We start from the raw sequence: 16,116 nt of genomic DNA, 5'->3' as shown, positions 1-16,116 counted from the left end.
TGTGTGGCTTCCATCACACTGCCCATGAAGCCCACCAGCGATACACAGCTCGTACACAGCTTGTCAGCACCAGGAGCTAAGGCAGACCCCTCCTACCACAGAGGACTCTGGGCAGCGTCTAATTTCTGAATGCCCAAGGTGGGTCTATCATTGCCTTTCCAATTCATTTCCTCCTGAGGCTCTTAGAAATGCTGTCAGTGCAAGATTCTGGGTCCAGTCCCCCAGCTTCCTTTACTCACTGGGCCAGTGATTTCTGGAACCATGTAGAGCTGGGCATGTCTGTGGGGCAGAACTTCAAGGGTGCTCTCTCCCCAAATCTTGCTGAGTGACTGTGGATGGTAGCCACGTGGAGCCTTGCCTGACCAGGTCAGCACAGTGGTATTTTTATGCCCGTGATGAAAACAAGCGCATGTGCAGAGGGCTGATGACGTACAGAGCCCGGCGCAGACGCTGTCCTCTGATCTGGCCCACCCCAGCACCACGGCCAGGGAATTGGAAAAAGGAAAGCATTTTCCTACAGCTGGTCACCACTTCAGGGTATGTGTAACGCCTCCAGCTGACCCTGAGACACCCGGTGAGTAAAAAAGCCCACGGCAGCTGCATCTGGGGGACGTTCAGAAGTTCTTGAGGAAGCAGAAGAGGTCTCTGTGGCCACATGGCTGAGGCCCGGAGATTATAGATGTCAGGAGACTGCCTGGCGACAGGACAGTAGGAACAAGGCTGGTTGTCTCTAACTGTAGAGCCCTGCTCTGCACTGCAAGTGGCAGGGACACTCCACCTGGGGCCAATGGAGCACTCGGTCATGTCACACATGCGCATACACCCACGCTGACAGACACACACCTCATGACACACTGACATACATACACATTCATCCACATTCGGTTATACATTAAACACTGCCATACACACATATCATAGACATACGGACACACATACCCCATACTGACACCCTCCACTCCCTACATACTGTCTTAAAGCCATAGATCTCTCTGGAGACTGTTTCCTAAACAGGGGACAGTATGCCCTTAAGTCTACAATCATGAACAGACTTGTACTTTAAAAAATAAACCAGAAATGAGCAAAGACTGTCAGCTATATGCACTGGAGACGGAAGGCTCCCGGCTATGTGCTCTACCCACACAGAGATCCCTTGGAATGCATCACAAATAACATGCAGGCTGAAAGTCTGCAGAGAGTCAGAGCGCATGGCCCACGAAGAGTCCAAGATCCCCACCCCTCCCAGGGCCCTGCTGTCTTCAGCTGTCCAGAGGTTTCCCTTCCCCAGCTTAGCACCTTCTCCTCTGGCCAGCTCTGGGATCAGCTCTGTTCCCAGAGAGACACACCGTGATGAAGTATCTCTGCTCCATCCTCCAGGTGAACAGGTGTCTCTTGGCCCCCTTGGCTGGGTGGTGATGGCGCTTTCTCCTACACACATTCTCCTAGACTCAGGAGGATCCACGTCTGCCCTTCTACCCTGAGACTTTCCACTCCCACGGTCGCCTTCTCTTTGGTTCTCAACAAAGCACATCACCATGCCTATTCAAACCTCCCTACTCTGCAAGAACAGGGAAAGTCAGCTAGCAAGGAAGTGCAATCCCCATCTAAGCACCTGCCCTACTTCAGAGGGATGGAACGTGCCCACCTGCCAGTTCTGCCTTCCCGTGCCCATTGAAAGAAACATAGAAGACAACTTTGCACCTTCTGTTTGCATGCTCCAGAATCAGCCTAGCCATGCCTGCACCCACACCTTCCCAGGCAACAGAGCAAGGGTCAGCCCAGGAAAGCAGCTCCATGGGCAGCAGAGCATACCAGGTCTGTGCTTTGGGGACAGGCATATCTCGGGGCCTCAGAGGGCAGTGGCACTGAGGAGCAAGCAGAAGATGGCATAAGGAGGGTCAGGTGTCATCATCTGTCTGTGTTGGGGTTTAGGTGTTCAGACGGCACTGTTCCAATGCAGTAATAGAAGCCCAAGCAGGCTTCAATAAGGTTTTTAAACAGAGCAGAGAGTGAGTGTATAAACTTTGAATGCAATGCCAACATCCAGAGCTGGGTGGTGCTTTAGAAACCCGCACCTTCTGCTTTCCTTGGGTCACTCTCCAAAGAAGAGTGAGCCTACCTCAGGAAGATGCCTCTCGTTTTCACTGCTCAGAGATCAGGGAGCTCTCATTCACATTCAAACATGCCCCCCCCCCCAGGCTTCACGTCTGAAGACACAGTCATACTTGGGCAAACAGCTGGCTTGTCATCTCCCATGACAGACACCTGCAGCATTTGGAGTGAATGGGTTGAAAGTCTGCCACAACATCTGGCAGGACGTGCGGACCCATGTGAATGCCCACACACCTCACCTTCTACCTCTGCTTCCTGAACAAATATCCTCCAAGGGTTAACATCATCTGGCAGTGTTCCCTGATACTCAGGAATAAACCTTTGACCTTCATCCTTGAAAGAAAGTCTCATTTCAACCAGTAACCAATTGCCTGGCATGATGATGAGGCCCAAGAAGAGCCACAGCCTCTCCATTATGGATAAGCCAGAGGCATGCTGCTTAATGCCCTGTGGTATCAATCCCTCCCAGAGAGCATCAATGGATGACCATGGTAGGGGCCAGCCTCAGAGACCATAGGGCAACTTCCCTTAACTGCTAAGTGCAGAGGCAGAGTGAGGTGTGCATGGTGCAGAAGCTAGCCACCGGCTCTACCACCCCTACCCAGGTCACTGCAGCAGAAACGCCCCAACTCCCACGGCCCTCCTGGCAGGGGGACCGCTCTGGTGGATACACAGAACCTTTGAGTCATTGAACATTGTGACCGGAGCACTGGATGGTGGCCCACAGAATAGCAGGGTACCTGTGACTCAGGCATCCTGCATCACACAGGGAAGTAACATTAGAACACAGCCCTGGCTGTAGTGCCGATTGCCTGACTCAACAATGGTCACAACAGGCACAGCCACAGGGGTGGCCTCTTCCAGAGAGGGTAACAACTGCCCAACTTGCAGCTTCCACACAGCTGTGGCTCCTTGCACCCCAGTGTGGTCCTCCTGCAAGCAGCAGTTTAAAAACGGAACTTTAAAATGGACCAGACATACGATCAGAAGACAAGAGTCCAGTGCTGCTATTAATCCAAATGGAGTTTAGTGGTTTCTCAGAAAGAAACAACTAGAAAAAGCTAGTCTCTACATACCTCACATGGTATGGTAGGTTAGTGATGGCATTTGCTTAGAAAACCAACTGTAGAGGAAGAGAATTATGCAGATGTTGGTTTCCTTCCTTCAGAAAAATACCATTTGCATGAACACACCTGAGTGGATACGCAAATAATCTAATTATAAAAAAAGGAAAAACAACAAACATCGTCTAGACAAAGAACTGCAGTATTCCCACATGCCAAAGCTCACAGTGCTGTATGCATTGGTGATAGCTACTCATGTATTGCATGCCTTATGTACACTAAAGATCACCTGCAAGCTGGGAGAGTAAGTCAGGGACCCAGCATGCAACTCCGTGGGCTTAGCTTGAAGTGAGGGCCTGTGGTCAGTGGAGGGCTTCTCACTCTGTAGGCATGAAGGTGAATCTCGCTACTGCACCCTTATTGCTGAACTATGCCAGGCTCTGACCCAGCTGCCTGCTGTTGGCTGAGAACTGCCAAGTCTACAGCTGTGATTAATTCTCCAATGTGAGAGGCACCATCCTAGGCTTCCCCATCCTGAAGAACCACAAACAGGCAGGAAAGCTGTCTGGATCCTGCCTTGTGACAAGGCCAGTGAGGGCATGGCTGTCCTCAGTCTGAGCACAGAGATGTACTCTGTGCAGAGTGTAGGCGTTAAGTCTGTGCTCCTCGTCTGACAGGGAGGCGTACCCGAGGTTCTGAAGGTCAAATGGTTTCAGAATGAACCTCCCCAGAGAAGGGTGTGGGCACTGCTAATTTCTCTTTATCATTGTACTTAGTTGGGTTTTCTTTATAATTTAAAACATATTTTCCAATTATATGCATGATTACAGAGGCGAGCCGAGTTAAATCTGAAAGCCTATGTTGATTGAAGTGCTTAGGTTTCCTGTGAATGGCACAAAATCAAGACCCCATTATGGAGGCTATTGAATGACTCCATGCTTTCTGGTGATTAGGGTAAGTACCGACTGACCACTTCCAAGAAAACTCCAGTGGGTAAGTAAGAAAGGAGGAAAAGTCTTTAACACACCCACCTTGAGTAGATGCAGCCCTGGCTGCCCATGTGGCATACCTGAGAAATGCCATCTGGAAGACCTGGGTCCAAATTCCAGACGCCATACAGCGTTTGTAGAGGAGGGTAATTGAGGACCTCTGGGTCAGTGCACACCTACTCACAGCCACCCGAGAGGCTCAGGCCGTGCTTACCCTTTGTTCTTTAAAACTGAGCATCAGTGGACTAGGGTCTTTCTATTGTGCCCAGCAGCCTCTTTAGTCAGCACAGCTCTACCAAGTTGCTGCCTCCATCTGAAGTCAGAAAGGGTCCCCACTGTTCCAGAAATGATAAGCAACTGGCCCAGTGTCCAAATGAAGTGACCTGGGCTGCCCTCTTGGCCCGTGGATTACACAGACACAATGGTTCCAGATGTAAAGAAAATACACAGCACACACAACTCTTCGGGACATCACCCTTTCTGATTCCCCATATCTGCAATTAATAACATATTTCCATTATGGAACAGTGCGAGAAGACAGCTATAGCTGAGACAGTGCCTGATGTGAGATGTCCTTTTGTATATGTGTTACTTGTATTGGTTGATGAATAAAGCTGTTTTGGCCAATGGCTTAGCAGGGTAAACCCAGACAGGAAATCCAGAGATATAGAAAGAGAGTAGGCAAAGTAAAAGAGATGCCATGTAGCCACCGAAGGAGAACATTACCAGGAAACCACGGCCCCATGGTAATAGATAGATTACTAGAAATTGGTCAATTTAAGATGTAAGAGCTAGCTAAAAATACACCTGAGCCATTGGTCAAACAGTGTTTTAATTAATATAGTTTCTGTGTGATTGAGTCTGAGCGGCCGGGAAACAAAACTGCTGTCTCCTTCTATAAGTGCCAGTATCATGTTCCGTCTTCTAGTGGAGATCTTTATAGGGTACAGGGGTTCGTGGAGATGGACGGCACACTCACACACATGGCTGTGGCACTGAAGGTTCCAGTGACAAAGAAAATACTGACCTGGGCTGTGATGTCCATGATATGGACACCAAGAAGGTCAGCAGGTTCATACTTAAATCCACTATGGTACTAACTGGCACTTGCTTAGGGGACCGACTTCCTAGAGAAGTCAAGAGAGGTCTCCCTCACGAAAGGGAAATGGGGAGGAGGAAGGGCTGGAAGAGCAAAAAACAGTTGCCAGGCCTGGTCTCCACTCTAGGCAAGCAGACGAGCCCAAGCAAGTACCTTTGAGATACCCAGCCTGCAGGCTTCTTTAACTCAGATGCCAAGGGGAGCTTTCACTTGACTTTCAGCAACACAAAACTGCAAAGGGGATGCAATCACAGGCTATACAGAGCCCTATGGGTAACTGGTGACTGTTTGCCTGGTGACTGCCCGTGCTAAGACCAAACACCCTTCTGCAGACGGATCATGCAGGTGGAGAATCTATATCTTGCTGACCAGGAGCCGGTTCCCAGCAGCAGAATAGGTGCTCACCCACCATCCTGGAGGACATACCTGGAGCTTTCTCCACGAAAATGACCTTCGAGTCTTGCAGAAAGTTATGGCCAGACAGCACCATCTTCTTGCCGCCAATGACTGGGTAGCTATCCGTGCTCTGCTTCTCTACAAGGGGCAGCTCCTGGGCCGACCGCTGGGCTGTATCAGAGGAGGTCATAGTTGTAAAGCTTTGTCTTTGATGCCTGGAGGAACCCTGGCTGGGATGCTGGGCCCCATGTACTGCTATTCGACATAAGGGACTCTCCAAGCCCTGAACTTTGTAGAGGGTCTCAAGCCGTGTTATGTGGACTACCATAGGTGTGCTGTTCCAATTGGTCAGGAGTATAGCAGCAACCCCATCAGGACATGGTCCACAGTAAGAATGAAACGCTGTCTTCAGAGGCTGCCAGCAATAGGATCGGCGATTCCTAATGCTGGCTCCTGGAGTGGAAGGGCAGTGAGACCCTCAGAAGAGCTGGATAGGAAAGCCAGTCCTAGTGTTAGACTGAGCCTGGGGGCGGGGCAAAGTGGAAAGCTAGACAGGTGTCTGGGAGGGACCATGTGGAGCACTGGCAGCTTCAGGAGGGCAGTAAATGCAAGGGGACTGCAGAGAGAGGGGTGACATTCTCAACATCTGTGTCAGATGGGTGACCTTGACTCCCTTGAGTCAGGCAGTTCAGGGCAGTGAAGAGTTCACCTCACAGAGAAGAGGATCAACCTTAGAAATTTGTCTCCAGAGGCTTGAGAGAGAAGGGGACAGAGGGCAGAGCCACATGGCTTTAGTGTGTGTGACTGTGGAAGGTTCCACTTGTTCTGGGGGAAGCAGGGATTAGCTGGATACATAGGTGGACCTGCTCCACAGTCCGGGGGCCACTGACAGAGGGGTGTGTAAAATAGGGAGTTGAGCAAGGAGCCAAAGACCCCACGGTGGGAGTCTCTTAGGAGACAAATCCAAGAGAGCTGGGGAGGAGCAAAACTGTCTGAAGGCACCAAAAATAAGCAGCAAGGAGAGACTATGTCTCTCCTCAGAGGTCTGGCTGGTCCCATATGAGTCCAGTTCTCAGCATGCAGGGAAGTAGACAGGATGGGAACCGACAGGTTTGCAGTGACCAGGCTTGCTGACCAGGGGCCAGCCAAGCAGAGCATAAGAAGGCAATAGCCATACCTGTTGCCGGTCTGATGGCCACAGCACATATTAAAGGCAAAAACTTGGTACAAAATTCAGGTTTAGGACATGGTGTACAGTCTACTGGCAGATCATTGGTTTACCATGCATGGGGCTCTGAGTTCCATTCCCAGAAGTGTGTGCATGTGTGAGCATGTACACACACACACACACACACACACACACACACACGGACTGGGGAGATGGAAAAAGTAGAAAAGAGAAGGAGAATAAGGTAGATGCAGGTAGCAAAGAGAAGGGGGAAAAGGAAAGGATAGAGAGAAATTGTTTCACTTTGCCCAGTCTGGTGACTGCAAAGCCAAAGTTACTTTTCCCAATTTCCCCCAAATAAAGAGGGAATAAATGTAGATATGGTCAACATGACTGCTTCATGGCCAACTTTGGTTTTTTTTTTTTATGTATGTAGTTGCCAGGGGCAGGAACGTAGTGTACTCTGGTCAGGTACTAACCAGCTTCATGTGGGGTATGTACCCCAGCCAGACACCCTTATGGTGATGCAGCAGTCGGGACTCCTGCAAGGAGTCCTGTTTCCCAGGAAGTAGGCTGAAGCAGACCTTCAATGGCAAAGTTCAGTTCACAAATTATGACTACAGCTAATTCTACTTCTACTTACAGCACTCGATGGGGTTTGAGGCCACCTGGAGAGAGAGCGTGCGGCCATTGGGCTGTGGGATGTGAACGCGGAAGACCAGCCGCACCCTGGTGTTCTTTCTCCCGATGTCTGTCTCCCCTTTCCTCAGCTCTATGTCCGAGTTTCTCAGCTTCAGGATCCCAGCACAGTCAATGCTGCCAGAAACAAAAGCCATGGCTTGTCTTTAAAGCCCAGTACCGAATATGAGACGCACCAGCCATCTGGCTGCCAGGCCAAAAGACTTAGCTGTCCTAGCTTGTTCATGCTGAACAGGCCTCCCTGAGGAGAAGCCTATGGAGAAGATTACAGCATCTATGCATGTCAGAGGATGGGAATTGAACAGTTATGTAGACTGTAGTCTCCACCTGGGACCCCTGGAGACCAGACAGTCGCTGTCCCAGACATCACAGACACTCCAGAACAGCTCTGAGAGGAAAAGCCTAGAAGGATATGCCTTTCTGTGTGTCCTGCAGTGCCCCACCTCCCTGTGTGTCCTGCAATGTCCCACCTCCCTGTGCCTCCTGAAGTGCTCCACCTCCCTGTGTGTCCTGCAGTGCTCCGCTTCCCTGTGTGTCCTGCAGTGCTCCACCTCCCTGTGTGTCCTGCAGTGCTCCACCTCCCTGTGTGTCCTGCAGTGCCCCACCTCCTTGTGTGTCCTGCAGTGCTCCACCTCCATGTATCCTGCAGTGCTCCACCTCCCTGTGTGTCCTGCAGTGCTCCACCTCCCTGTGTGTCCTGCAGTGCTCCACCTCCCTGTGTGTCCTGCAGTGCTCCACCTCCCTGTGTGTCCTGCAATGTCCCACCTCCCTGTGTGTCCTGCAGTGCTCCTCTCCCTGTGTGTCCTGCAGTGCTCCTCTCCCTGTGTGTCCTGCAGTGCTCCTCTCCCTGTGTGTCCTGCAGTGCTCCTCTCCCTGTGTGTCCTGCAGTGCTCCTCTCCCTGTGTGTCCTGCAGTGCTCCTCTCCCTGTGTGTCCTGCAGTGCTCCTCTCCCTGTGTGTCCTGCAGTGCTCCGCTTCCCTGTGTGTCCTGCAGTGCTCCACCTCCATGTATCCTGCAGTGCTCCACCTCCCTGTGTGTCCTGCAGTGCTCTGCTCCCTGTGTGTCCTGCAGTGCTCCACCTCCATGTATCCTGCAGTGCTCTGCTCCCTGTATGTCCTGCAGTGCTCCACCTCCCTGTGTATCCTGCAATGCTCCACCTCCATGTATCCTGCAGTGCTCCACCTCCATGTATCCTGCAGTGCTCCACCTCCATGTATCCTGCAGTGCTCCACCTCCCTGTGTGTCCTGCAGTGCTCCACCTCCATGTATCCTGCAGTGCTCCACCTCCATGTTTATCTGCAGTGCTCCACCTCCATGTATCCTGCAGTGCTCCTCTCCCTGTATGTCCTGCAGTGCTCCACCTCCATGTATCCTGCAGTGCTCTAGCCAATGTATTCAAGGCCTGAAATATTATCCTCTTTGTTCATTTTGATATCTTTTATGATTTGTAAAACTTGTCTTCTAGGGTTTCACATAATTTTATTTTACTTCATAATCTCATTCAAATCTAGAGTCCAGTAAAATGTTCCAAACATGACAAAAATCTTGATATAATAAAACCAGTACCTTTCCTTCCCCCACACAAGAAGGGAATAAGCATGTATCTCCCATGCCAAGCAGTTGTGTGGGGCCCTGTAGCTCAGCACACACACACACACACACACACACATACACACAGCCTTTAGAGTATGTCTTGCGTTATGTGGCTGTGTTAGCTGATGGCTGCTCCCTGGTCCCCTGCTGGAGCATGCTGTGTCACAGTGGCCCCAGCAGCTGTGGCTGAGCTTGTCTCCTCCGAGACGCGCTGGCTCTGTCCTGTCCTTGGGAAGTTTGGATTATACAGTTAGAGAAGGGAACCTAGGGGCTGACAGTGAAGTCCTGATCAGTAAAACCATCGGATCCGTGAGAGGATGACACACACACAGAGCTCTCCCTTTGCCATGGGCTTAGAAGGCTTAACGTTATGGAGAACTTATCAACACACGCACACAGTACTGTGTGATTCAGCCACACCAGTCTGCCTGTCTTCCGCCCTTCCCTCCCCATGCTGGCCTCCTCATGTGTGAACACATACCCCAAATTTACCCATGCCCATAGCCTTTGCACAGACAGGCCCCTTTGGTAGACATCGCTTAGTTGAATGTCACCGGGGAGACACAGATGTTGGAGAGCAAGATGAAGCCTTCCAGTCTGCACCCAGTCTCCCTTACCTGCAATTTTCATGATGGCCTCCTGCTTATGTGTGCTGTCATCTGTCCCCAGTCTGGGGTCCCGGTTCAGTGTGACTCCCGTGGGAACTACCAGAACACAAGTTCTCTCTGCTCCACTCACAGTTTGGGGCCCTCAAAACGGCATACTATGTGATGTGCTCTAACGAATTCCTTTCTAAGCTAACTGTGTGCCTGTGGGCTTTGTGCACCAGAGCTGGCCACATCAGCCGTATTGGCAGCTTCTGAAAACACAATCCAGAGGTGTTGCCCTCCCTACCTTTCCAGTGTTTATCTCAACCATTTTTTGAATGAGCACGGCTGCATTCAGAAGTAAACAGGTGCTGTGCTTAGGCGCCAAATGCAGGCGCTGGGGGTAGCGTTTACAACTCTGTGATTCAGACACACTACATAGCAACTGACAGCCCAGAGCGAAGCAAATCTGTTGTCGCAAATATTTGTAAAGTTCCTTCAGGGCTGAGCTACAGGGCCTGGGGCCTGGATGCTGGAACAGAGCCCTGGGACCTGAAGGAGAGCCCGGGAGCTGGGGCAGAGCCCGGGAGCTGGGGCAGAGCCCTGGGAGCTGGGGCAGAGAGCAGGAGCTGGGGCAGAGCGTGGGAGCCGGGGCAGAGCCCTGGGTGCTGGAGCAGAGCCCTGGGTGCTAGAGCAGAGTGCAGAAGCTTATTCCCAAGGGAGCCCCAATCAGCTTACATGGCTCGCATGTTATTTTCCGGAAGTAGAGGGATCTCCAGGACTTTGGTGTTGGACAGGATGGCTTCGTGGCTGGTGGTGGAGACAGTTTTCCCCGTGATCCGGTGGACCTGGTAGAAGGCGTGGGGCCGCAGCAGGCGGTCGTCGGCTGTCCCAATGAAAAGCTGTAGCGTGAGCGGCTCGTTTTCCAAGTAACCATGTAGCTGGCAGGAAAACAAAGAACTCCCAGTGAGCTCCATGCACAGAAACAGTGGGGTCCATTCGTCAGCAGGGGAAAGCTCAGAAGGAAAGCTGTGTCCCTTGCCCCGTGCCCGGTGCCCAGTCCCTCAGCTTCATGGGGTGTAATATCAGTACTTCTTAAAATTATAATACAAAATGCAGCCAGGCACAGTGGCACACACCTTTAATCCCAGCACCTGAGGGTCAAAGGTTCCCAGCTAGCCAGAGTCTATATAGAATGTGTCTGGACAGCCAGAGCTACACAGTGAGATCCTATCTCAAAAAATAAACATAAAATAAAACCTCACTATCTTCAAGGCCCTGGGAATCTAGATTAGAATTTGAACATTCCTGGTCCTATCTTCAAACAATCATAACACATTCATATACATGCATCAGCGTACACATGCACTCCTCACACATGCCACCACTCAAAGTCCATCAGGCCAGGAGCCCAGGACCCACAGCCTCCACTCAAACACATGATGAACATTTAGGCGTGATTCAAGCACCCCAGACAAGTGCAGGTGATATGCCAGCACAGGGTGATGCTGGTCCCAACCACAGAGGATCCTAGGATAATGTGTTAGAGAGACTCACACAAGGTGAAGGAAGTCGATCTGCAGGCAAGGCTTTGGCTCCTCGCTCTGCCTCACCCCTAGCAGCTCTGCCCCCTCCAGTCATTCTATTCAGAGTCTTGAGATCTGCCCACCTCATGGGCCATGCTTACAATGTCCCATAGTGCCCCGCTATCCTGAAAGAAGCCCGGGCTGGATGACATACACTCTGGGATGCAGGGGCCACCTGTGCTTGCAATGAGCATCGAGGTCCTAGTCTATGACGAAGTACAGCCTCCCCTAGTCACTGTCACCCACTTTACCAAGGGCTTAGGCTGCAGCCCCTCATGGAGGTCACAGGAATAGCCTGGCCACAGTGGGGTAGAGAGGCTGAGGGCTGCAACACAGAACTCAGAACTAAGAGGGGCATGTGGGTAGGAACCTGAAATGAGTTGTTGGAGTGTAGGGGTTTGGTTTCAGCACACTCAAACAGGAGGGCTATGGACACCCCTCTAGAGAGCAGCCAGCAGTCTCTGAGGGTCCTGAAGCAATGATGAGGAAGCTCTGTGATGAAACAGACCTAACGGAAAAAACCTCAGCACAAGAAATGGAGACAGAGGAGCACCGGACAGAAATCTCAAGGTCCAAATCAGGAGCAGAAGGAGACGCAGCACGAGCAAGGAACTCAGGACCGCGAGGGGTGCACCCACACACTGAGACAATGGGGATGTTCTATCGGGAACTCACCAAGGCCAGCTGGCCTGGGTCTGAAAAAGCATGGGATAAATCCGGACTAGCTGAACATAGCGGACAATGAGGAATACTGAGAACTCAAGAATAATCGCAGTGGGTTTTTGATCCTACTGCACGTACTGGCTTTCGGGGAGCCTAGGCGGTTTGGATGCTCACCTTAGGAGACCTGGATAGAGGTGGGCGGTCCTTGGGCTTCCCACAGGTCAGGGAACCCTGATTGCTCTTCGAGCAGATGAGGGAGGGGGACTTGATCGGGGGAGGGGGAGGGAAATGGGAGGCGGTTGCGGGGAGGAGGCAGAAATCCTTAATAAATAAATAAATTTAAAAAAATAATTAAAAAAAAAGAAACGGATCCACAGATTCCTGCCAAAGGACAGGGAGGCAACAGGGAAGAGAGGGGGTACAGGGGACCCGAGGCTCTATCCACCTACCTCTTGCCTTTCCAGCGTAAACCTTATGGGCTCTTAGAGGGTTGTGCCTTTCATTTTAAAACATTGGGAAGGAAACAAAGAAACCCAGGAATGGGAACAAGAAAATCAGACAGTGTAATTAGCTGCTCCTGGATTTTGATGTGGGCCTTGGGTATTGGGTTTTTACAAGGCAGCGGGCCGCTCGCATATCCCTCACGCAAAGGCCTCAGCCACTGCCTCTGGCCTGATGCATGCCAGTGGCTCATTAGGAGAGGCATGGCCATCCTGTGATCCACCAGCATGTGGCATGCGGCCAGTGCCAGCTCTACCTCAAGATGAAAGGACTGGGGACCAAGGCTGGACTTCAAACAGGTACCACCAAGATCCTCAAGGTCAATTATCAGCCCAGGGCCAGCAGCCGCAGCAAGAACAAATGTGTTCCCCACTCCTCAGAGGCTAATGGGCAGAGGCCCAGGGCTTTGTTGCCTCAAGAGCAAAGGAGGCCAGGTGGACTAGGAACCCCACAAAGGGCTCACCACTGACGACTGGGATGAAAGCATACTGCTTCCACATGGAGGCTGGCTGACCTACATATGGGCTTGGGGGGACTTCTATCCTTTTCCTGCTGAGCTCATACAAAGTGACAGCCACTGGCAACTTTGAGAAGGCAAATGTGAGGAGCACTCATCTGAGGGATGACCCTGCACCCCAACATTTTCTTCAGCAAAACCTTCTGTTTTCCCAATGCAAAGGCCTGTGAGGCAAGTGGAGATAACTTTCTGTGAGCCTACGAACTCCTCTCAACCCAAGAGACTCCTCAATACAGATATGCAAGGTTTAGGCTTGAGAGTAAGAAATAGCCCAGAGACCTCTGTGCCCATTTAACATCTGTGTCCACAGCCCAGCTCAGTCTGTAGGAACCATCCCTCCACACTGTATTAGCAAAAGATGCAGACCCTCCTCTAGTTCCTGTAAAGGGAAAGAAACTATTTCTGAATTTGAGTTCCCAGAAAAGAATCCTGTCAAATGGTCCATTACTGACAGCATTCAGGAGAGAAGTCTACATAAGCAAGCTGAGGGCCGGGGATGGGGCTTACCCCGGTTCACTTCTGGAGATGCAAGGGAATCTGGGGGCTGAGAACAGCAGTCCTCTATGGTGAATCACCACACAGGACAGGGGATCAAGAGCTCATGGCAGACTGCACGGTGGAGGGGCTGAGTGAAACAGCCACCCATCCCTGTGGCGACACCATGCAGGCGTCACAACTGTGGACAGGAGAATCTGTGCTGCAGAGGTGGGAGATGCTGCTGCGGTATGCCTGAATCTGCAGCCACTCCCTGACACCATAGGTGACTCCAAGAGAATCTTTGTCTCCCGGGCCTCTGCTCAGCATGACGAGCACCTCTGATTCATGCTTAAAAATCAATGCTCGTCCTGTGACAAACCCTGGACGCATGTGGTGCAGCCGACAGACTCCGACCATCACCTGGGTGGTTTTATAAGTGTCAGCCCCTGCACGAGACAGTCTGGTGTGGCAGTGTAATTGTGTCTGTCTTTCCCTGCATACTCATAGACACTAGGTCAGGTTGGAAAGATTTCTTTCTGGGCTTGGGTCAGGAGTTATGGGCCAGGCATCTGTTTTTATTTTGTTATGTAGTCACGGAGCCCATGAACTCGATCACTTCAGACAGATTCAGTAAACACCTGTGTGGATATGTTCAGGTGGGCTAAGCACCAAGGTACATATATGTGAGTGTGAAGGGTGCCTACAGACCACAGATGCCCAGCCATTCTAAGACAACAGCAGTAAAAACCCTTGATTAAGACTGGTGAGTCAAAGCATACAAAGAAATCTCTCCCCAATTTGCCGTGGGACTAGCTGGCTAAATGGATGGATACTACATAGAATCTCCCACCCAAGGCCATCAGCACAGAAAGCTAACTCTGCCATCTTAGGCTAGCAACTGTCTAAATCTTCAGTGTAGAGCAAACAGTGCCCAGAATGATCATCAACCAAGGTTGGTTGGTCCAGGCCCCTAAACACCTGGGAGTCAGGCACTTGCTTCTTGCAATGGGATAAAAACACTAAGAAACCATTACTCTGTATTGAGCTAGAATAGTTTTACAATGTGAAGTGCTAAAGTAAATAAATAAATAAAAATCAGAAATTCAGAGGCAAATTGTGCCAGTTAGTATTCTATCTTGTGAAATTTAACACAAGAATATATAAATGAATCTACAACCTAAACCTTCTCAGTGGGCAATCCTCAGAGAGGCCCAAGGCCAAGCCTGGCTTGGGTCAGATGACTTTAAAATGACAACTGAAAATTCCCCCAGGACCCCTGCTACTCCAGGCTTCCTACGGGATGGAAGGCAGTGAACACGGTATAATTTTATCCTTTAGAAACATGCCATTTCAGTGAAAATAGGAATATTTAAGGCTTAACCTGGGAGGTAAATATCTATTATTTAAAGCACGAAGTTCACTTTAAGAGACGAAATCTAAGCTGCTTCACACATCCCACGGCAGGGACCATCTCCCTCCGGCTTCTCACAATGTCTGTCAGAACTACATCTCTAAAGTTACCTGTCAAACCCAAGTCTCCTCGGCTTCCCTCTAAACGAAGCAAAATGCATCACTTCGTTTGCAAGGCGTAAGCACTCCTCAGTTTCCTGCACATTAAAATGTTTGTTTTTAGCTTCTGTGCCACCTCAGCACTTACAGAGGGAAATGACAGGCCAACGGACTGATGGAGGACAAATTTATTCAGTGCTGGAGTTGGGCCAGCGTGCACACCTTCCTACACGGCAGAGGGAAGATCTGAATTAGCAGTGCCAATTAGCTGGGGAAAACAGTTTGCCTTTCAGCCAGCCATTCTGACTTGGTTACTAAGCAAAGGCCAGCGTCATGTGACAGTCTTCCACATGGACATAACGTGCACTTGAAGTAATCAACTTAAAGGGAAATTTGTATTTAAGACCCTGAGTAACATGAGCATGCCACCACGTCCCAGAAGACGAGAGATATCGGCTCACACACTGGTCTCGTTTTTCCTCCTGCTGGGGATCACACCAGGGTGGGTTTCACTATTTTTTTAAACCCAGTTCCCTTTATTTGGTTAACCAAGAGTCCACGTGTTTTACTAACTCATATTATCTCAGATTGTTCTCAGCCCCAATTCTTCATTACAAACACCACTGCCAGGAGGTGGGAAGTTTTCTGTTATTGGAAGTTCTATTTCCCTCTCCTGGAGACTGCAGAGCATTGGTCTCCAGGCAGGGCAAGAGGCACCCTGGGAATTCATCACTCTGCCCCGGAGACCTCGATGCACCCACAGGAGCCAGGTCTGAACCAGCTTCCTGCCTCACAACTTGAGAAGGTGGGAGCCAAATGTCACTCTAGTGAGGTGGGGGCTACCACGCCAACTTCAGCGAGAGGCACAACCCTGGGGAGCTGCTATTCTTAACCATGGGTGACCCCCTTCAGAACAACCATCACGGGAACATCACCACAACTGTGGAACTGTTTGTCACTCCAGATGCCACCATGTGCCTGTCTGGGAGGAAAGGAGTGACCAGTGGGGTCAGGACCCCTCGCAGACACTCAGTAGAACAATTAAAGCACAACTTCAGAGTCAGGCTGTGTGGTGCAGGACCATAATCTCAGCACTCAGAAAGCTGAGGCAGAAGGATTACACATTCAAAGTCAGCTTGGGCTATAGAGTGCGTTC

At 50.7% G+C, this 16,116-nt stretch overlaps 1 protein-coding gene across 4 annotated transcripts in view; it reads right to left on the bottom strand.

The window, feature by feature from the left end:
• Nfatc1 (nuclear factor of activated T cells 1) overlaps positions 1–16,116 on the bottom strand; it is a 111,014-nt gene that overhangs the window by 55,634 nt on the left and 39,264 nt on the right. For all 4 annotated transcript variants that reach the window (XM_075968169.1, XM_075968171.1, XM_075968170.1 and 1 more), the window contains exons 4-6: positions 10,446–10,648; positions 7,472–7,644; positions 5,691–5,831 (exon numbers count right to left, since the gene is read on the bottom strand). In XM_075968169.1, the coding sequence (XP_075824284.1) occupies positions 5,691–5,831; positions 7,472–7,644; positions 10,446–10,648 (517 nt within the window). The remainder of the gene's footprint in view (positions 1–5,690; positions 5,832–7,471; positions 7,645–10,445; positions 10,649–16,116) is intronic.

The sequence above is a fragment of the Microtus pennsylvanicus genome, chromosome 4, assembly GCF_037038515.1.
Source record: "Microtus pennsylvanicus isolate mMicPen1 chromosome 4, mMicPen1.hap1, whole genome shotgun sequence".
Classification (NCBI taxonomy): domain Eukaryota; kingdom Metazoa; phylum Chordata; class Mammalia; order Rodentia; family Cricetidae; genus Microtus; species Microtus pennsylvanicus.
This window is presented reverse-complemented; position numbering and strand designations above follow the sequence as displayed.